Source organism: Ostrea edulis, chromosome 7, assembly GCF_947568905.1.
Source record: "Ostrea edulis chromosome 7, xbOstEdul1.1, whole genome shotgun sequence".
Lineage (NCBI taxonomy): Eukaryota > Metazoa > Mollusca > Bivalvia > Ostreida > Ostreidae > Ostrea > Ostrea edulis.
Window position 1 is genome coordinate 71154494 of NC_079170.1, and position 23218 is coordinate 71177711.

Consider the following 23218-nt stretch of genomic DNA (forward strand, 5'->3'; position numbering starts at 1 on the left):
TTCTAACACATCTCTTTCACACAAAGTTAAGGTCAAAATAAATATCATGACTAATTCAGAAGTGGTGCATAGAGACATGAGACAAGACGGATAAAGCGATTTATGATTGGGGGGGGGGGGGATAAAAATATATGAAAGGGAAATAAAATATATAAAACTCTTCACTGACTGTTGAAGAGTTGTTTCCTTTTGCTGAGTTCTCCACTATATATAATTTGGCTGAGTGGGACTAAAATGAATGTGTGTTTGGATATTGGATGACTTCATTTATTTATTATTATTATTTTGTTTGGTTATAATGAAAATGTTCATCAAGCTTAAACTGTTATTCAAAAGTTATAATGAAAATTGTATAGTGTGTACACAGACTCGGCTAGCTGCAGAACTGTAGCTCTCTGAAAAAGTTCACAGACTCGGCTAGCTACAGAACTGCAGCTCTCTGAAAACTGTACTGTGCACAGACCCGGCTAGCTACAGAACTGTAGCTCTCTGAGAAACTGTTTAGTGTGTACACAGACTCGGCTAGCTACAGAACTGCAGCTCTCTGAGAAAATACCGGGAAAGATTAGTCTGATCCGTCCCAATATTTTTTCAGAGAGCTACAGTTCTAGAGCAGAGACTTTTGCATGAGAAAAAATATCCACAGGAAGCAGAACTTTATTAATGATAAATCTGAATTCTGGACTCTATACAGATTGAGCATACAGAACTAGGGTTTTTCTTAATTGGATATTCCGGTCTTTCGTGGAGTAGTTAGAGTTAAAATCTGAGCCTATCCACAATCAATGGACAGTGTCCCAATGATTGGATACTACATGTAGCTGAAGTGATTAACCGCGCTCTTACAGAAGCCACAGCTAAGATCAAACATTTACAGTTCGATCACACAGGAAGCCGTCGTATGAGAGATAGGGCAGGCAGGGCACAATAGGAGGGAAAATCTGACATCAGACTCATGCTTCATCAGCAAGCTTGTGTCAGGCAATCTGGTGAAGTAGAGGTCATGTTTAAATTTATATTCAGTCCGAATCATATATTTTACCCACACTGATGATTGATGAAGAATCTGCACCATTAAGTATTCAAAAGAAGGCCTTTAGCTAAAACACACAAGGCAACCTCGACCTTCACGAGAAGGACAAAATTTATTAAGATAGGCCTTAATTTGGGTTAATTTAAACACAGTTGATTCTATACTATATGAATCTAATTCATCCATTAAGGTCACTTTGAACATTGATGATTTTACACTGCAAAAGGATGCCACCATTATGTATGGACATAGCAGTGGTGGTGAAAGTAATTAAATCAACAGCCTGGTTTGTTGTTAATACAAACCAGATTTTCAAGCTTATCTATAAAGACTACAGTGGCACCTCAGCCTATTATGAATTTGAATAAATTTTGAACCTGAATATTAAATATGAAAAAAAAAATCACACCTAGACTGTTTGAAAATTAGCATCTTTCCTATACAATTGACAAACCTTCCTATGTAAAACTTTATATTCCTGTGTGTGTGCATGCTCGTGCACGCGTGAGTGTTGTTAATACGAAAATATTAAGATCCTCCCGCTCCTTTACAAATTAAGACTGCACATGCAGCAAGTGCAGCAGATTCCCGCCATTGTAATGTATCTAATCAGAGAAATAAAACAGCATCTTAATTACCTTCAGCGTCAGACGATCACGCACTGTATTGATCACTATTTAATATGAGTTCTTAAAATACCACGTATATCTAGAAACCAAGTATATCTAGCAATTTGTTTGTCGGTGTTAAAAAATATACATGAATCCAAAATATTATGCATCATACTGCATCACACCAAGGCCTTTAGGCAAGAACAGCGAGAAATAAATCAAATCTTGGGTACTTTTGCCCAATCTTACAAGATGACTGGACCTGCTCATTTCAAATTCATAATATGCAGTACAATTCAACCTTTCTCCATAGAAACGGTACTGCTTTGTTTGAGGACTTGATGACAGAGAGATTGAGCCCTGTGAGCACACTTACAAACGGAGTAAGAGGACTTGATGACAGAGAGATTGAGCCCTGTGAGGTGAGCACGACATGATGACAGAGAGATTGAGCCCTGTGAGGTGAGCACGACATGATGACAGAGAGATTGAGCCCTGTGAGGTGAGCACGATATGATGACAGAGAGATTGAGCCCTGTGAGCACACTTACAAACGGAGTAAGAGGACTTGATGACAGAGAGATTGAGCCCTGTGAGGTGAGCACGACATGATGACAGAGAGATTGAGCCCTGTGAGGTGAGCACGACATGATGACAGAGACTGAGCCCTATGAGCACACTTACATACGGAGTCCGCTGTCTCGCTGGTCGAGCTGGCATTACTGGAACGTCTCTCCTGGAGCTGAATGCTGATCCGTTTATCCAACTGGATGCTGTGACGTTTCCGTGCGGACCGGGCTCGGAAAGCTTCCTCAACTCCCATGGACTTCAGTTTCTCCGGCAAGCTGTCATTGAGACTGTTCTCAGAGAGATTCTTCCCAATGATTTTCTTCGACATTATGAAATTTAACTTTTTTCTTCCTCTTCTCAGACAAGATTGTGCAGAGGTTCTCAGCTATCACAGGTTTATAGTCAGTCCACTATTGACTCATGCGCGTATCATTACATCAGTACTCTTAAGATAAAAGTGTCCAAACATTACTCCATCACACACAGAAGAGGTGCATTATCTAGAAAATTCTGAATCAAGAGCCTTCTGACTCAACATCTGCAGAATCTCGACCTGAAAGATGCTCGCTTCAAATGACCATGTCACAGACTGATGTCCTTAAGCTTGCCGTCTTTGCAAGATCTTACCTCTATCTTGTCGTGAACTCTGACCTCAATGACGTACACCTCTTGTCACTATTTGAACAAAGACTGTATATATCAATCACCACACAAATTTGAAAATTATAAGTCTGTGCCTGTACTTGACAGGGAAATGTACATAAAAATTTGCGTAGGAGAATTGTAAATGCAGGAGAACTGTTAATGAATTCTCTTCCTTTTAAGTTCAATTCTCTTCCTTATAATTAATCTCTCACAAATCTTGCCACAATGGAAAGCATACAATGCAACAGAGCTCAACAGTCACTGCTAATTCACACACTTGTTCTCCTGACCCAGAAAATGAGGATAAAAACAGTATCTTGTGTATGAAATCTTCCCCCCACAGCTAGGCTGTACAAAGACTAGTATCACATCCACTAGGTACACAAGAACAAACGTATATTTCAATCAGCAATCCATGGAATGTTGTTTGTTCACGTCACATATTACATATATTTGTAGTGAGGTAAACAAGAAATGTTCCAGTCACACAGTGTTACATCCGGAAGTTTGTTTACTTGACCTGCAACACAATACTATAAACCCCCCCCAAAAAAATTTGTACACAATTTCTGTAGGACTATAAATATTATCCACACCACCGTGGCAAATATTCCTCTCCTCTGTGCCGACTGTATTAAAACTCCCAAGGACATCAGGGGTTAAACATTATTATTTATTTCCAATACACACAATCAGCCACAATTACTTTAAATATCTCAGGCAAAAAACTAAAAGAATATAATCTGCAGTCACGGCTGGTAATTGACGTCTTTTGGAATTAATCAACGAGATCTTGATTGAGGTGAGAGGAATGGTGGTAGCTGTGGGTAATGATACTGAGGGATTTATTGTAACACACAAAACTCTCCACCGTGGAAGGAAAAAAAAGGAAGCTCTCATCAATAACTCAACAAGGATGAGAGGAAACTTACAAATTTGATGAGCAGCAAAAGGAACATGGACAGAGAGTGGCAAAAACAGGAATTATTAATGCAGAAAGTGGGGATGTAGAGCAGCGCTGAGGGTGAGGTAAGTCTATCTCTTGTTTTATTACTAATTTTTATTTACTATAGGGAATTAGTTTCTGAAGATATGAATCTGAGTTCTTCCTGGCTTAATACATGTGTGTGAGTATATATATATATATTATGTTTCACTCTGTTTCTCTCTATATATACATAGCTCTATATAATATACTATATGTGTGTATATATAGCTCTCTCTCTCTCTCTCTGTATTATATACAAACTTTATATGATGACTGTTCTGCATGTATAGCTGAGGCATTGAGACAACTGGAATTTCTACATCAGTGATATGAATTTATGTAACTAACAGCGCGATACGCCATACCATATCACATCACACTGCGGAAGATTTCCAGCCGTTACCACGAGCCATGAACATTCCCAGAACTGAGACATGCAGTCAACAACAGCCCACAAAAAAAAGGTGAGAAACATTATCTCTCTTTAAAAATCTTCTCCCACCCGACATTATTATCATACTGACAGTACACCACTTGATATTAGTAAAAACTAAGTTTATAGGCATGCACACAAGGTCATGCTAGATATTTTGAGATGAACCTTATTGAATCCTTTAGACTTGCTGCTCTTAGTGAATGAAATGTACATATCTCTAATTTACATCTTCATTTATCAACTATAACTGGAACTTCCAGCAACCAATAAATTCTTCATGCATGATCAAACTTTTATGCAAATTTCCACTCCAAAATCCTTTTCAGCATCTTTCTCGCATTTTTATTTTCTGCCATTGAATATGTTGACGTTCATTTCACCATGAAATAATTTTTCGCCTTGTCGTTAAGATATCAACAATATTGGAGGTCATTTCTAGGAAACGGGATTGATGCTTTTTCCTGTTGCCTGCCAGTCACCTCCCAATGTCTATATAATTATATATATACTCGTGTGTGCGGTATAAATCAGAAAAATATAGATTTATTGAACCCCAGGGTTGACGCTCCTTGTAATGAACATGGCTGAAATCTCCTTATAACACATAATAATCACTCATTTGGAAGCTCGTGAACGCATGCTAAAAACAAGCTACAATATAACTACAGTCGATGTCTGTTGAATGTTTCCTTATCCATCTTGATGAAGTATTGACCACAATATATAAATTGAATTTACTTTGTCAATACACTTAGTTTAATGGAACGCTGCATGTAACTTTGTGAAAATAACTAATTCTGTGCCATTTGCATAATTTTAATCGATCCATTGACAATGTCGATGTTTTATCTAACTCTTTTTATGTTTTACGATTGGCTTAAACTAACATTCAATAATATCCACATCCCGTTACATTAAAACTAATCATCCTCAGCCTGATACTTTCTACTCATGAATAAGTCAGGACTGAACATTAGTCACATGACAAATGCTGCTGATTGTTAATGCTACATTAATTTCCTGTAAAACATGCTCATTCAACAAATCACAAGGAAATCTTATTTCAATAAACACCTTATTAATAAAAAAAAAATTTTCTAGTGGTGACAGTACAGGTAAAGAGGGAGGGGGGATGGCAGTGGGTGCGGGGAGTATAAGAGCCCCTCTGTCTCTCTTTTCAGCTGAAGTACAGCCAGGATTTAACTTCACAGTTTGTCATATTTGGGAGGAAATATTTATTGCATTGTGCAAATAAAGAGTAACTGAGAAATTTCTTTTTTATGTTGCATTGAGCAAAATACAAAGTAACTGAGAAGTTCTTCGTGAATGCCAGAAACATTCTAGTTATATTAGGAATTAACTAATTAAGACAGCTAGCAAACTCGCCACACACAAACTGTTCCAAGAAAGATAACTCTTGTAGGTGTTAAAGAAACATTCACAGACAAGATGAATAACTCCTGCACATCAATCAAATGATAAGAAACATTAAAAGCTTGTTTTCACCAACGAAATGAATAATTGATCATGTGAAAGATTGTGTCAATTATCCCCGAGTATTTATGTGACACCTTGGTAATATATTGGGATGTTTAAGCATATCAGTTCAGCTGTTCCACCTTACCTGATGAAGGTCATTGTAGCGGAAATGTAAGCACTATTAATGCATGGCTGAACACATCAGAACAACTGTCTACACCCAAAGTCTTCCTGCCCAAGGGGACAAGGCTTATCATAGTAAACTTTAAAAACCAAAATTTTATTCAAAAATTCGAATACTATTCCAGTCAATGTCAAAACATTAGTGAAAACAGGTTGTTTGTTTTTTTAAATATATATCATTTTAAATTTTTTTTCTGAATTAAGGAATGATTTTATTTGGAGAGGTATATATGAAAGTAATATGACTTATCTCCCATGTCCAAAATATACACTGACACATTTCAACTACACATCAACCAACCTAAAAGTAAATTTCTTGTAAAACGAATGATCAATCACTGTCAAATATTTCAAGATATTTTTAGAAAGCATGCTAATTTGGGACAAACTTGAGTAACTTCAATGACCTCTCTCAAGAATTTCATAAACTGAGAATCTTTGAAGACATATATATATGTATTTGTATATCAATCAATCTTAGCAAATCTTCAATTTTACCACTTACAAAATGTCTGTGCACGTGGACGTTTTTCAATACGATTTTCCACCGCGTCTTTTTCATCGCGTTCTGCCTGTTCCCTCAAATTGTTTGCAGCATCAACGGAACTTTCCTCCATGTCTCTGACTTCAGTTACTGGTTCCAAGTCGGTCATTGGTCGCATCTCAATCTGGCTCTCGGCTTCAAATAGGTCAGTGACCACTCTAAGACAGTAGGACGCCAGAGAAGTGACACTGAAAATGGTGGTAGTGTCGTGACACAGGGCAATAAAAGTCCAACTTCTGTTAGGTCAAATAAGTCCAGGGAATGTTCTCAAGGGCAATGTTCCAATATTCTGGTAGAAATTAATCTGAAAACTCCTTTTCCCTTTAAAAGAAAATGCTGCAGTCTTTTTCACTCCCAAGTCAGCTTCACAGCACACAAGAAAAAATGTGAAAGACACCTTGAAATCGTTTATAAAGGTGACAAGCCACGAGTTACCGTAAACGTCCCTAAAAACGATTCCCGATTTCACTGAAGAGTGAGATGCTCCCTTTAATATCTGGGGTACTTCAGTTTTCCGTTGGAAAAGACCACAGAGATATTTAGGACACGGTATCACCACTAATGCCGGCCTGCTCCTTGTTCGTCTTGTGTCCTCTGTGGCAGTCCCAGGGGGTGATAAATTAAAAATTCATATTAATTAACAGGAAACGTCGACGTCAGCAGTCAGCACCAAGTTCACCTGTATGTGTTTGACAGTCGTAAAAAATCTGCAGAGTCTACACCTAGCACAGAAAACATAGATCTACGGCCTTCTGCATTCAGAGATCCTAATCTGGTCATAACCATAAACTTTTATAGGAAAAGATCAACATGACCAGATAACTGTACTAACAATCGTGAAACCTGTATCCAGGAAAGCCTGTAAGTTAATATTTTCTTCATTTTTCTACATCATATTAAATTAATCAGAAAATGAATTCTAGTTTTTTCCTAATTGCATGTACACCCATGGAAATGAAAAGTGAATTTTTGTAATTATATATTAATTAGAAAATGAATTCTACTTTTTTATGGTTGTACACCCATGGAAATGGAAGTGTGAATTTTTGTAATTACAAATTAAATAGAAAATGAATTTTAGTTTTTCATGGTTGTACACCCATGGAAGTGAAGTGTGAATTTTTGTAATTATAAATCAATTAGAAAATGAATTCTAGTTTTTCATGGTTGTACACCCATGGAAGTGAAGTGTGAATTTTTGTAATTATAAATTAACTAGAAAATGAATTCTAGTTTTTCATGGTTGTACATCCATGGAAATGAAAAGTGAATTTCTGTCACTGACTTGTTTTCTTAAATACAGAATATTGTTATTTTAACCCAGTGACATTTTCCAAACCACAAACATTTCAACTCTTGGTGAGATTGTCTTCTTAATATTCCTTATGATTTACACAATATCTAGCTTCCTGTACACACTATATTATTCTAACGATTTTATCTATAAAAAAAAAAAAAAAAAAAAAAAAAAAATCATTGTGCTCTGGTGTCTTAGAATCCAAAATTTAGCAATGTCATTTGCAACAAAAGGTATATATTTCATTAGTTCCCTTTGAATTCATTGCATGCACTGCAAATAGAATGCTTTTGTGCATGTTCCTAAACAATGATATCATACAGTGACACCTTATCTTTTTGAATCTACCTGAACAACTCTATGGTCGTTATTGCAGGCCCGATAAGAAAGTGAACATAAAAGTAATGTCCTAACTTAGCAGAGTTAACCCGATGAAATTGACATTTTATCGAGGAACACAAAAACTTCTTTATTTGTCAATTTACTGACATAATTATCCAAGATATTGCCAGACATAGCAAGAAAACATCAGCTATTATCTAACATTAACTACCATGTCAGACTTTCATGTCAGTAAATACCTTCAAGTTAATCATTGACTTAAACGATTAAATGTCCACCATTAGTTTCAATGTATTCTTATTCAACATATTACAACTTAAAGAGCCTTAAAAATACAGAGACCTTGTGTATCCACAACACTACAACTAAGGGACTCCAGTTCTATCAGAAATTCTAGCTCTCAGTTACATGCAGGAAAATCTATTGAATTTTCTGAAACCTCTATCGCCACTGAAAACAATGCAACTAAAATGTTCACTAAACAGAAGTTGGTGGAAAGAAACAAATTTGGTGTACGGGTAGCGAGTGCTTCTTAGTGCCACGACCAAAGGTTTCATCCTTGTGATTGGCAGTGGTTGTATGTGAGAGGGTGTGGTGGTTGCTCATTCAGCCATTTAGCTTTCCTCCAGGTTCTCTGGATTTCTCTCATGCCTGTCCCCCTTTCCCACCAATAACCAAGTCAACAAGACACATTACAGAAGTTGTAACACTTGTTTATCAACTGTTGCAAAATGAATACCGGTAGTTTGAATTTTAAAGCTAATTTGGAGAAGAGAAGGGGGGGGGGTAAAATTATAGGAGTTGAACCTGTCAGTGGACAAGAAAAATTTTGGAGTGGGGAGGGGGATGGGTACGGGGGAGGGGATAGAGTGGGGGGGGGGGGGGTGGAGTGGGGAGGGTGATGCATAGGTGTTTCAAGACTTACGTGAGCTGTAGCTATCTGTGGAGGACTGCGATATCGATCGTGTGTGAAGTTTAGTACGGGCTGGATTCAAGTTGAATTTTATCTCCTAAAAAAATGAAAATGGAAAAGTTATTTCCACAAACATATCCAGTCCAACAAAATGTACATGTAGTCATGCAAATTAATGTTCATAAACTGTTGTATCTGCATAATATGTACCTGCATCCATTTTAGAAATTCAGTAAATGCACATTTTGTCTAATTATGTACATCTCTTAGCTGTCCACTTATTTTCTGCCTTGATGTATGTGCATGTGAGCTAGGACTTTACTCTAAATTAATTATAAGTACCAACATAAAATACTGCTATATAGAGACAGCTCCAATTCAAGATTGCACCAAATACCGGAACTTTATAATTTTTCATTGAACACCCATTTCTGGTGTTTATGTCCATTTCACTGATCATTTGACCTTACCTTGAAGAAGCTTTCCCAGAAAAAATGCATCAACAAAATCGTATTTCTTGACAAATTCATGAAATTTGATGCTAACAAAAATTTATGAAAATCATACAAGTCTTTCCCCTACCCTTGCACTCAATTTTGAACAAGCTGAAACATGTACACAATTAGTATTTAAGACTGATTCTATGTAACTATCAAAATTCAGTGGCCACGGTATGTCACAGATTTTTATGAAACTTTGTGTGTAACAATATTATGATAGATATAAAACAAAAAGGACATGCAAAGGTTTGACTTAGCAACGGTTGCCATGGAAACCGATCCTCTAACAACAGCTGGACAAGATATGCACATGTATGTTATATTTTGAATAATCAAAAATTAAACGCTATTGTTTATAAAAACAACAATTGTAAAAATTATTTTGAGCTAGGTTCTAGCTTTTAGAAATTTTTTTATATTTATTTAATCCTTGAAAACAATAGAAATAATTATTTTTATGATGTATAAGGGTTTGATATATGTAATTTTTAGAGAGGGATAAAATATATTTGCCCAGTCATTTGGTGTAAACTCACATGCTAGTAAAATGTATTGAATCTTACTTTAAAAAAGTACAGAAACACATTTGTGGAGAAACCAAAGGTAAACACATAAACCAGTAGTTTCCTCTGGTGCACAAACCAAAATACACCAGAAAGAGTTATTGCCCTTTGTAACACTCTCTTGTATTGGAGATATGAACAGCCTTCATTTGTTTTCAGTATGGCAGGAGGTGGAAATTGAGTTTTTATTCAATTTGTTCTTCAGAAGTTTATCAATATCAGATGCTCTTTGTTCACTTAATTCACTACCACGATCTTTATCTTCAATTGTGCTAAAGGATTCCGGTTTATTTCATGGAATACAAATCCGTTTGATCTTTGCCATAGTCACCGGACTCTAGCATCCATATCCAATCGTCTACGTATTCGTAGAAAAAGTAAATGTTGTGGAATTTAACGCTTTATTGCATCACATCCGACTAAAAAAATGACCAGGGAAACAGAAGGCTGACAGACATATTCATAGAAAATATGAAAAAGCCCTGCCTGTTGCCGTGTTGGAACTTTTATTGACGTAAGTATTCTATTTGATTTAGAATCCAAATTCTAATATTGCCAATACTTCTGAATAAAATGTATCAGAAAATTTGGCTTTTAGTAAACATATGAGAACCCCAATTTATTTTATACTGCCAGCCAGGCTAGTCAGCTATAGTGGTATACATGTAGACTGAACATTGTAAGTAGTCCTGTCATTTACTGCATGGGTGTACAATATAGAATACTAGTTAAGTATGTCCCCAACCTAACATTCACTCAGGGAGTTTCCTATCACATTTACACAGAGTTCAGGATCGGTAAAAATTGGGGAATACTTATAAAATCATGTTTCATGTGGAAATTTTCAAAAGGACTAGGCCTAATTTATGTAATCCTAAGTGATGACCTCTCTCTCTCTCTTTGACTGTCAAGTTTACAATAAAAACAAACATGTGAATGCCTGTGTGCACTCTAGATAAAGATTGTTAAAATCATATATATTGGTGAGCCAGGCTACTTTCAAGTTTGTTTACCTGTGGTAACCCCCACTAATATGTGATCGTTCTAATCTACAGAAGAAATCACACAAATACTATTATGATTTAAAGTTTTCTCATCTCTGTAATTATGAACTTTAGGACACTTGATTTGGAAAAATTAAATGATGAAAAACTGATGATTTTGAATTGGGTCCTGTAACTGGGCCCTCAAATTTTAATACATGTAGGTCCTGTCAACTGAAGTAAATCAATAAATATTAAATGTAAATTGTAAATATTCAAATACTTTTGAATTCTTACTTTTTCATCCAATAATCACATATTTTGGCCAAAGTACATGACCACTATTTTATGTAATTAATGTGTGCTTTTCTGTGTTTCAGCTGTATGAGCATCATACTGTGCAACTCACCTAAAGATGGAGTTGACCAAGTTGCTGACTTTGAGGAGGTAAATATTCGGCATTAATACATACACATTGAATACATAATTTGAAATTCAAATTTTGAATCCCAGTATTATAAATCCTAAAACAAATTAATAGATGTGGGGAATGTGGTACATTGGGTTTAGTTTCTTGGTTATAGAGCCTGCATGGAAACTGAATTCTCTAGAATAATCACAGGAGACCATCCATTTTTTATGCGACATGATGACTTGAAACGTTTTCATCACAACTTCCTAAAAAAAATTTATTACTTCACTTAATTAGCATACTCAAAAAGACTAGTTGTTTTGTTGTCAATGATGCACATATATATGTACACATGTGTATGAGCTCAGTATCATTTGTAAAAATGATTAATTCTAATTAGGTCAATGTTGAGAATCACTCAAGTGACCTACATGTTGCTATTTGTGTGCTCAGTCATCATAAGACGTTAATTGAACATTAATATTTTTTCTTGATAACCACCCTTCCAATTCTTTTCAAATTTCTTTTAAGCATCTTTGGGACAAGGGGAATTAACATAGATTGTAAATCTAAAGACTCTGGATTGACGGTACTTTTAAAAATGCTCTATACCAAAATTGAGAATTTTGTTTTAGAACCAGGGTTTGATTTCTTCAATTTTATGGAGAAAACTTTTTCAGATATACACTTCGTTAAATTGTAGAGTTGGGGAAGGAGGGGGGGGGTTATAAGTGTATTTGACATTTATTTGTGTCCAAATTATGCAATTAATACTGAGGATTTCAGTAGTAGTCTGTTTTTAAAACAACAGACACCTAGAATTAAGAGCACAATGAAAGCATACATGTGATAAGGAGGGGGGGGGGGGGGGGGTGACTTCATAATAATGCCTGAAAATTCTTAACAAGTAAATTTTAACAAAAAATTTACATTAGAGATGCCAATTCAAGATAATTAACATGCTTTGTTTATTGGCATCTGGTGTACATTTAGCAACAAGTAGTGTTGTTCATTGTGAAACGATAAATTGATAATGTACATGTATGCGTTGGTTGTACATGTATATGTTTTAGGCATATCTTATTGCATGTTTTGTTGTGTTTGGTTGTCGAAAATATTGATAGAAATTAATAATGAAGAATTGCTGAGGACATCATGATTCTGATCTAAAGAAATTGAGGACTAGTTTACATAGTTTACTAGTTTACATACTTTGTTACATCATGACCATACATTGCTTGCAAGAAAAACACACATGAGCCACATACATGTAATCAGTGACTAAGACATTTTGTTCAGTTATACTGTTTTCAAGTCATTACACTTAATTCTTAGAAAAATTCCCTAACTGGCAATTGATTGCAATCAGAAATTGCAAATTTTCTATTTATTCCTTACTTGACACTATCGAATGACAGTAATGTGATGCGCGCTCCCTGTAATCAGGGGGAAATAACTAGTATACATTGTGAAAAATGTAGCTCATTGATTATTCATATACGTTTGAAATATTTTATGGTTATACAAGATTTTTTACAATAACTATTGAAAAAGACTCGAACACAATTTATGTTCATGTTATGCATAAATCTTATTAAATCATTGACTCCGCAAAATATTATGACATCACAGGAGAGTGGAACTACCTTAGATAAAGCTGAATGCTTATGAAGGAAAAACAGAAAGGGGTACCAAAATTGCGAATTTCGAAAACACAGGGTTGTGAATGTGGGTCCAAAAGAGTCATATAGTGTATAACATGGATTTTGTAGCCCTTAGAGCTATAGTGATACTTTGAATTTTTTTTTAAATTTGATTAATACTCAGGTAACCAATAAGGTTTGTGGACATTTGTTAATTTATGAGTATTAACACTATTAATAGCTCTTCAATACAGCATAAACACATGAATACAAACTGTATCAAAACATAACATCCTTTAGGCCAATTCAACTTAATTAGTAAGATTATCATCCTGGGTCACCAAAAAGTATGGGGCAGACTGTGGGAAGATTTTATTTTTTAATTTTTATTTTCTGAGAAATATATTGATGACAAACGAGTTTTTGTCAACAGAAGTGCATAATTTAATGCCAGATATATAAATCTATGTTATTTCACAGATGATTTTTGAGGGACGGGTGGGCGGGCATGATAATCTATCAACTAAGTAATTAATTAAGTGGTAAAATTACTATTCTAGCATCATGAATGATCTTGTACATGTAAATTTAGTTTAATCAAATTGAATTAGGTGTGTACTGTATGAAAATGTGAAAAATAAGATGAACTTTTCAATATTTGTTCAACATATTTTTTAGAACTTGAAGAGCAGAAGATGCATTCCATGACTCTTATGTGATATAGAAGACAAAGAAGAGCTCTTGAGAATGGGAAAAAAACTGCGAGTTTTACAGTCAATGAACACACCTCACAACACAAGTCCATCCTGATTCAGTAAACTATTCTTCTAAGGAAACACCATGACTTAGTTAAGATCAAGTTTTGGTGTCAGAAGACTAATGTAACTAAAACATTGCAAAATTAACCTGCAAGTGTCTTATGTGACCCTGATGAATAAGGATTCATAACTGAACAGTTGAAGGAAAATCACTATTATAATGATTTTAAAAAAAAGATGATTGTGTTGTTTGGATAACATTGTGATCCATGTTTGTTGAATAAACAACTTTGCAAAAATGAGTTGTTCTGTGTTAATATTATAAATTTACTAATTACTGGTATGTCAACATAGATTACAGTAACACTGAACAAACTTCCATAAATTTTAAAGTTTCATGCAGTTTCTGCAGTAGAAAATGACACCTATTGATTTTCTGGTCCAAAGGTCACCAGGTGCAATACAATACTCTGTACAATTGATGTCTGACCAGTTTCTTCAGAACCCTTTGATTGATAGTGATATTTCATACAGGGGTTGGTCACTGGTAGTATATGACCCCCATTGATTTTCAGGTCAAAAGATTAAAAATGTCACTCCGTGGCCGAGTGGTTGGAGCATAGCGTTCAAAATTACACGGCCTCAGTCGGCACGGGTTCGAATCCCGCTCGCGCTGGTATTAAGTGAGAAAGTTTCCCAATTTTCTTTTGGAAGGTCGGTGGTCTCTTCCCAGGTACATTGTATCTGGGTTCTCACTTTCACCAATAAACACTAGGCACCACCAGAAAACTGAAAAATTGTTGAGTGTGGCGGAAAATATCAATAAATCAATCAATTAAACATGACTAGGTGCAATGTAGCTAGTACTCTATGCAATGGTGTCCCCCCAATATCTTGGGTCTGTTGTTCAATTATGATATTTCATATGTTGGTTGGTTATGAATAGTAGATGACCCTAATGATTTCCAGGTCAAAGGTCAACAAATACAAGGCAGTACAATGAACAATTTATTGGTATCTACCCAATATCTTGAGAAGACTTTTTATAGTTATTGATAATAGTTTACATGACAATACAGTACATGTAATATAGCTTGTTTATGGAAATGATTGCAAAATCTACTTGGTGTTTGGGGAGGGGGGGGGGTCCTACTGGATTACAGTTTATGTTTACATGGGTTTTTTTAAATCACTCTAACTAATTTTTATTAATATGTTAAACTTCTCCATGTTTATTTTTGAAATATCAATTGCTCATATTGTTCATTTTAACTGAAAATGGTGTAGGTTGTATTATTTGTCATTAGTATGAATTTTTGGCAAAATGCCCAAATCTACAGTTTTCGTACTACAATAGATCAATTGTACTACATTTCACCATTAATCTTTTTATATAAATTAGGAGCCTTTAATATGGACATCCTTTGATGACAGTTGATTATGCTGTATGTATTTTCCAAATTATCTAAATTCATCAACGAAATCCAACAAAAAATCCCGTTTTGGCAAAATGCCCAAATCTACAGTTTTCGTACTACAATAGATCTATTGCACTACGTTTCACCATTAATCTTTTTATATACATTAAGAGTCTTTGATATGGACATCCTTTGATGACAGTTGATTATGCTGTATGTATTTTCCAAATTATCTAAATTCATCAATGAAATCCAACAAAAAATCCCGTTTTGGCAAAATGCCCAAATCTACAGTTTTCATGCTACAATAGATCTATTGCACTACGTTTCACCAATAATCTTTTTATATACATTAAGAGTCTTTGATATGGACATCCTTTGATGACAGTTGATTATGCTGTATGTATTTTCCAAATTATCTAAATTCATCAACGAAATCCAACAAAAAATCCCGTTTTGGCAAAATGCCCAAATCTACAGTTTTCGTACTACAATAGATCTATTGCACTACGTTTCACCATTAATCTTTTTATATATATTAAGAGTCTTTGATACGGACATCCTTTGATGACAGTTGATTATGCTGTATGTATTTTCCAAATTATCTAAATTCATCAACGAAATCCAACAAAAAATCCCGTTTTGGCAAAATGCCCAAATCTACAGTTTTCATGCTACTACAGATCAATTGCATTACGTTTCACCATTAATCTTTTTATATATATTAAGAGTCTTTGATATGGACATCCTTTGATGGCAGTTGATTATGCTGTATGTATTTTCCAAATTATCTAAATTCATCAATGAAATCTAACAAAAAATCACTTTTTGGCAAAGTGCCAAATTATAATACATTGGTACAGCGGTCAGTAACACACTCTTTACCATAGGTGGATATAGATATCATAAATAAGGAGGGAATTTTATGGCGAATCGAGATTTATGGAGAAAATTAGTTGTCTTTTTCAATTTTTTATATACCACAAGGACAAAACATGGGCAAAACGGGCTGAATTTTGCAGTTCAATTAGCCCTCATAGACTGCTGTCGGTTTCCATGGCAACGGATGGTAGAAATTCGGTTGTGGGGTTGGAATTATGTAAGATGGTGCAAGTAAAGTTAATACTGTGAAAATCAAAGAAATCTGTGACATTGAGTGGCCAGACCCTATCTGATTTCTTTGATTTTTACATAGAATTGATCTTAAGTTGTTGATGAAAGCAAAAGTATGTTTTAGAAACATGCTTAAGAAATTCTAATTATTGAAATATATACAAAAGCTTTTAAAAGAAGCATTTTAGGCACTTCAGGATATTAAGTTCATACTGTCTCACAACTCATTTTAAACACTTGATGACAGTTCTAAAGACTTTATAACGGTCCTAGCTGTTACAACTTATTAGTTGTTTCTTACAGGCCTGGACACACATTTGGTATACTCAAAGATTTTTAAAAATAGATTTTATTATAAAAACTTTAAACATTCCTTATTTACAATGTGCGCTATAAATCTGCCATGTACAGTATATAATAGAGTAATCATGGTATCATTCACAAATCTGGTATTTTATGACAACCAGGAAAACTTCTGAATTAGACATCAGAATCATAACGACATACCATAAGTATTCTTATCAGCACCCTGTCCTGATCAGAATACGGAGATTCTCCCCCCTCATCATATTCCTCTATTACCTAACCCTGCCCACCCCATATACATGTAATATCGAGCCCCATCTCCAACTCCACCTTGTTCTTACAGAGGGTCACATGCTTGAATAGACCAAATTAAAATATGACGTTTTTCCAGTTTCCCGACCCTACCTACCTTTTTGCTGCCGACACTAAATATTTTATTGACGACATATATAATATATATTATACATATGTAAATAAAAATCCAGATCCCCCTCCCAACCCTGTTCAGATGATTCTCCATAACTACCTGCCAGTCACTATCGAATAACACAGGCAGTTTCCATGACTACCCGCCCATCACTACCGAATAATGGGCATTTCCTGCAGTTTCCATGACTACCCGCCCGTCACTACTAAATAACTATTATTTTCAAGGATAAATAACAACATGAAAGTTTTTCATATTGTGACACGTAAGAAATATATCCTTTCATCACCTATCTCGTTGGATTGAAGCCTTAGGCTGGAAATCAGTAGATCCTGCTTTTCCACAGGGATTGCATTCATACAGACTTACCAATGTTCAGCAGTAATAAAGTTTTGACCTTCCAACTTGACATAAAAATCTCTTTTACAAAATATTGAAATTGAAAAATAAATGTTCACTGTTTGAAGCAATTTTCACCTGCATGCTTCCATTCTTTACATATGCCCCTTTACAGCAACCTTACAATCAGTAATTAAAAATGATCGCTCTGTTCTGAAAAATCTATCAATTAAATTCATATCGAGATACAACTGACCGAGACATCGAGATAAAACTGACCGAGACATCCTTTTCTTCTATTGCAGCTGATGGTCTACGAGCTCGACTCAACAAGGGCACAGGTGCTGTCATGGTGACAAAGTCAAGGTCAAACACACAACACCAAAATTTCAGGTAAAATGAAGATTAATACAAAACACAGCAAATTTTAAGTCCCTTATGTTAAGAAAATATCACTGAATCCCTGATGTGCTGAAAGCCTTTAGTTGTAATTGACAGATGTCCAGATTTTTATGCTGGTTTTCTGTGATAATTAATATTTCTTCTTCTTGTCAAACCCAGCCATTACATTTAGAACATGTCATACACACACACATACACCTAGAACTTGATGTTTGCCCTTCCCTCTTCTGATAAATGTTTGGCATACAAAAGGGAAAAAAATGTTTTAGCCATTCTAGCTTTTGATAAATGTTGTACAGAGATAAAAGTCGTTCATTGTATACAACTGCACATGGTTAACAGCACAGGTTAATCTGGGCCGTTAGTTATAAGCCTTTGATGACAATTATGCATGTTGTTGTGTACGGATTATGGATTTCTTAATTAATTGTTTATCTTGTAATTAAGAGACAGGTAAGTAGGAACTCAGAGTAACAGTTACTGGTGTCTGCCAAAGAAACAACTCATCTACATGTGTATATATAGTATTGAACATTCGATGTCTCTCATTTATAAAGTTGCAGTAGGAAAAAATATTTGTAATTTTTTTAACAGGTGACCTCGACTCATTGTCTTGTTGTAATGAAACTTCATGTTAATTGCACCATGCTTCTATGAACTCTTCATATATATAAATTTGTAAGTCCCAAAGCAAATTCCTAACTCTTACTATCAATGACCTTGACTTTGATTGAATTACTTTGGTTCAAGGTCAAGACATTCTCTCTGGCCATGAGCAACTGTTGAGTTAAGTATAAGCTTCAAATGTTTCTCCATTACAAATTAAGTTACCATGGTTACAGCCTAAGAAAAATATGTGCATTTCCCCCCCCCCAAGTATTAACCTTGACCTTCACCAAATGACATTGACTCAAGTAACCTCTATGCCAAGTACGAGCTTTTAATGTCTATATACATTACAAAACTGTGACTTTGCAATGTTTCTAACTAACTTTTACTAGTAACCTTGACCTAATAATGACCATGGCTCAGGGTTATTTGACAGTGTTATGACACCAACACAAAGTGGGGTGGAAGGTTAGAAAACAGACCTGGTGATTTTTACACATTGTCCAGATTTAGGACCCACCAGTAATGCATCCAGGCCAGTTGGTCTACAGATGTTCCAAAGAAAAGAAGATATTCAAAGATGTAATGTATTATCAGCATAATGAGCCACATAACCCCTGACCCCAGGGGTCACAAGTTACCCAGCGCGGCAGAGGTTTCTCTGTTAATTATAACTATGAACTGTGTCTTTCTACTATACACACAGAAGTTAAGAAGATTTTGAAAGATAAAAACACATTTTCTCTGTAAGTCCTATTTAGCCCCACCCTGGGACCTAAACCCCTTGACCTGGGGCCAAGGATTCAACAATTTTGATAGAGACTGTATAATGTACACTATAACTAAGTAATCAGTCTGTACTATTTTCACAGATAAAAATAGGTCATCCAGGTAAATGTTTTTTTCCATTCACAGAAACTACTGGTTTGAGATGATAACTTTTGATGGTTTAAGTATTGAGATTAGTACAACAGTCCGCATTGCCTCTGGGGGTATTCGAATGTCATTAAGTGAGAGTGTCTACTTTGTTGTACAATTACACCATTTATACACATATATAGCAAACCGCAGGGCAGAGAGAGAGAAAAAAATGACTGAGTTTTGAATAATGTTGACTTTAAACGCAAATCGGGCCAAGAAGGGACAATCCCAGCCCTGTCCCTTATAGGACAAAGTGACAGGTGAAATTTATGAATGTCCACTGACCAGCGAATATGGCCAGGACCTCTGACATAAATTTGACAGTTGTCCACAAGTTTGTGTGTCACTTTGGCCAGGTTGTGTCAACAGATCAAAACTTTTATCTTCATAGCTCTGATAATGAGCTTGATAGGAGGGTATTGCCTTGTACTGAATTAATCTGTTTCATTTAAATTCTATTCTAATATGATATCTCTCTCTCTCTTTCTCTCTCTCTCTCTCTCTCTCAATATTTCATTGTTACTGAAAAAATGGATGCTGGGCAAGAGGAATAACTCCTGCGAGTTATATCCCAACTCTTGCAAAGCCTGGCTGCTAATGACCCCACAGACTCTTTCCTATCTGACTCCCAGCCCCGGTTTGACAGTCCCTCTTATTTGGAGGGCTGAAGCCAGACATTAGCATACAGATCCAACAATCTACATGTTTTTTATTCATATTTTTAGCAAAACTTCTAACAAACTAAACTTTTGTCTTTTCACCATATACCATATATATTCACATTGTATTCATGAGGTAATCTAAAGCTACTTGCATATATGGCATATCATTGAAAGAGTTCATGTGCATGCATGCAAGACTGAAATATGTAAATTACATTTCTATTAAATTTTCAGTCTCTATTAAACTTATTACCTGCTTTAAGGTATTTTATAAATCATTCAAAAGTACAAAGAAGAAAAATATAATGCATAAATCCAGCTAAAAAAATTCATGCTAGAATCTAGATTATATAGTTAAAAGCAAGTGGTTATACAATATACTTGTAAATACTCAAGACAAATAATTAAAATTGAAACTTCTTCCAATATAATCAAGCAGTAAATGGATTTATTAGTGATTCTGTTTTGTTCTAGGTGGCGTGAAATTAAAATCTGAAATAAATTTCATTTTTTTCTTCTTAAATACTTCAAGCTAACACGAAGTGAGCCAGATTCAGAATTCAGATACATTGTAGTAGAAAAAAATGTGAACAACTTTCCCTTCCATTAGTATTTACATGTATATTTTAGTGACCTTGCATCTGACATTTAACATGACAAAAAAAACAAAAAAAACAAGTAAAAATAAATGTGATCAGAATTTTTAAACCCTCCAAAAGATCTTCCCCCTTTTACTTCAATTTCAGTAAACATGTACATTTATTTTTGATAAATATACACATATTAAATATTCAATGTAACTAGTATGACTACGCTAATTGATGTATGAAAACTGAATTACAAGTATTTATATTAATCATCATTAAATTCAATGTGCACCATATAAACTTACTTTTCTCGGTTTTGCGAATGCTACCGAACGCATTTCCTGCATAATTCAGAAATACAAAGATGTCATTTATTTACTGTTACATATATTTTTAAACAAATATCGATCATGGTAAAACATAATACATGCATTTCACACAACAGAATACAGACGAGTTTCCAGCTTCAGTTTTGTGTATAAGTCTAGACAGTACTTATATTTAACATCACACCAGGTGTAAAAAAAAAATCATGTCTCAACTGGAGCTCTTCAGGTGTCAGCTTGAGTGTCAAGTGTACACACTTCCTTTGATAATCAGGATTTTGATATTTACATATAACCATGGATATAATGATAGAGTGACTAGTGTAACAGGAATCAGATTTTATAGGCTGGGTAGCTCAGTTGGTAGAGCACCTGCAGTTTGCAGGAGGTCCTGGGTTCGAGTCCCAGACCGGCCAAAAGTTTCTCCTTCCTGTTACAATTTGGTGCCCAACAACATATGTCACAAATTGTTTTAAAAAAAGCATTTAGGGTGGGCATAACTTTAGCAGGGACTAGCTGGCCAATGTTAGTACATGCTTTTTCAGTATATCGGATGCTGGATACTCTCATTTGTACTTTAGTTGGTATAATCTAAGAGAAATTCCTCATTTCTCACATTTTTTGTTTGGCTGACACCTGCCTTGCAAGCATTACACATTTATTATAAATAAATTGATGTTCTGAATGAATGAGGTTCTGTAAGACACAAAATCTTAATCTGAGTGCACTCTCTCAGTTTTGAAGGACTGATTGGATTTCTGCCTCATCCTCCAGAAACCATAATCATTTACATGATTTAAGTATAACAATGTCATTTTCAGTCTGTCCATTAATTCCTGGTAGTGGTTTGAAATAGGGTTATAAAATCATATAAATTTATCTGCGAAATCCACTGTCAGTATGATCAAAGGAATTTTGCAATTTAGCAAAGCTGCTTTTTTTTTTTTCTTTTTTTTCTTCAAAGCTTGGTTTAAAATTACAAAATAAAAAACTAAGAATATTACTTCTCTGTAGCAGTCAGTGAACTGTCAGAGTCGTCTGTTTTACCGGTGACAGACAGAAAATTAATCTTGATTGATTAGTGGGTTGTTCTAAACAAAGGGAACGGTGTGAGCAACTCTAGAGATTCTTTAGCAGGCTATATTCAGTTGTTCCCGATACACTGCGTGCACTGTACATACACTAAAGTGACTATATTTCTTAGCACGAAAGAGGATCAATGTCACGTCCAACTGATCATAGCTCTGGTCGATCTACCTCACAGTATTGATAATAAAGTATCACAAATCAAAACAAAACAACATGGGGGAAAGCTTAAAAAAGGTACATACGATCATCATTTTCTGATGGCATTGACCGGGGTTTCAGAGCCCCGGCGCCTGTAAGGAGTAGTGCTACACTTACCCTGGTAGATCTCTCCGTCTCCGAAAGCTTTTTGTCAAATTTGAGACCTGGGTTAGGCTTCTGGGCCAGGAGACCCACATGGTCCCCGTTCTCCACGTCTGCTTCCGACATTTTGCTTTCTATTAACATGTGATACAAACTTCCGGCCAGGTTACATTTGCGCGCGAAATACGAAAATAAATCTAATAGAGATAAAACTTTTACATTTTTAATAATTCCAATGTTATTTATCACGATTGTTTTGATTGGACAAAAATAAAGCTGGACAAGAGTTTACACATCAATAAATCAGAAAACGCGATGTATTCAAATACACCTGAAAACAAATAACATCCATAGCCTAGTGCGGGGAAACTATTCAATTTTTTGCTAGAAGTGTTAGTAATTTAAAGTGAATGAGTTGCTTCGCACTTTTATTCAGTTTGTGAGTAAAATGTCCGGAATTTCCATCGATGAATTCTTCAAAAAAGAATGTTTAATCCTAAAACAATTGCGCAAAAAAAAAAAAAAAAAAAAAATTTAAAAAGACCATTTTTTAAAATTTTTATTAGTAAATCACGATGAAATTCAAAGGATTTATTGCGAAACACCAGTTGAGATGGTAAAGCTAATTCATTGTTAATTAACTAGCATATTGTTTAATTAAAGACAAAATAGACAATTAATTTAGTTGAAAAAGAAAATCATCTGGAATATGATTGTTTTCGACAATTAAATTATACAATATTATACTATATTGTTACATAAAAGTTGCCTCATTTAATCTTCATACTCCTTCCCCTGTTGAAATTTTTCAACAAAAAA

At 34.9% G+C, this 23218-nt stretch overlaps 1 protein-coding gene and 1 long non-coding RNA gene across 5 annotated transcripts in view; one reads left to right on the forward strand and one right to left on the reverse strand.

The window, feature by feature from the left end:
- LOC125653900 (S-adenosylhomocysteine hydrolase-like protein 1) overlaps positions 1-22940 on the reverse strand; it is a 52122-nt gene extending 29182 nt beyond the window's left edge. The window contains exons 1-3 of one of the 4 annotated variants that reach the window (XM_048883570.2): positions 22415-22940; positions 20990-21025; positions 9054-9138 (exon numbers count right to left, since the gene is read on the reverse strand). In XM_048883570.2, coding sequence (XP_048739527.1) covers positions 9054-9138; positions 20990-21025; positions 22415-22543 — 250 coding nt within the window. In that variant the 5' untranslated portion in view covers positions 22544-22940. Of the gene's footprint in view, positions 1-2328; positions 5679-6450; positions 7120-9053; positions 9139-20989; positions 21026-22414 lie in introns of those variants that run through there. The other 3 variants (XM_048883571.2, XM_048883573.2, XM_048883572.2) reach the window with 3 other exon arrangements.
- Positions 9659-14199, forward strand: LOC130048473 (uncharacterized). Its single transcript, XR_008797267.1, has 3 exons — positions 9659-10618; positions 11468-11534; positions 13821-14199. It is a non-coding gene; the product is annotated as an uncharacterized LOC130048473 (long non-coding RNA).
- Positions 22941-23218: the final 278 nt, after the last annotated feature.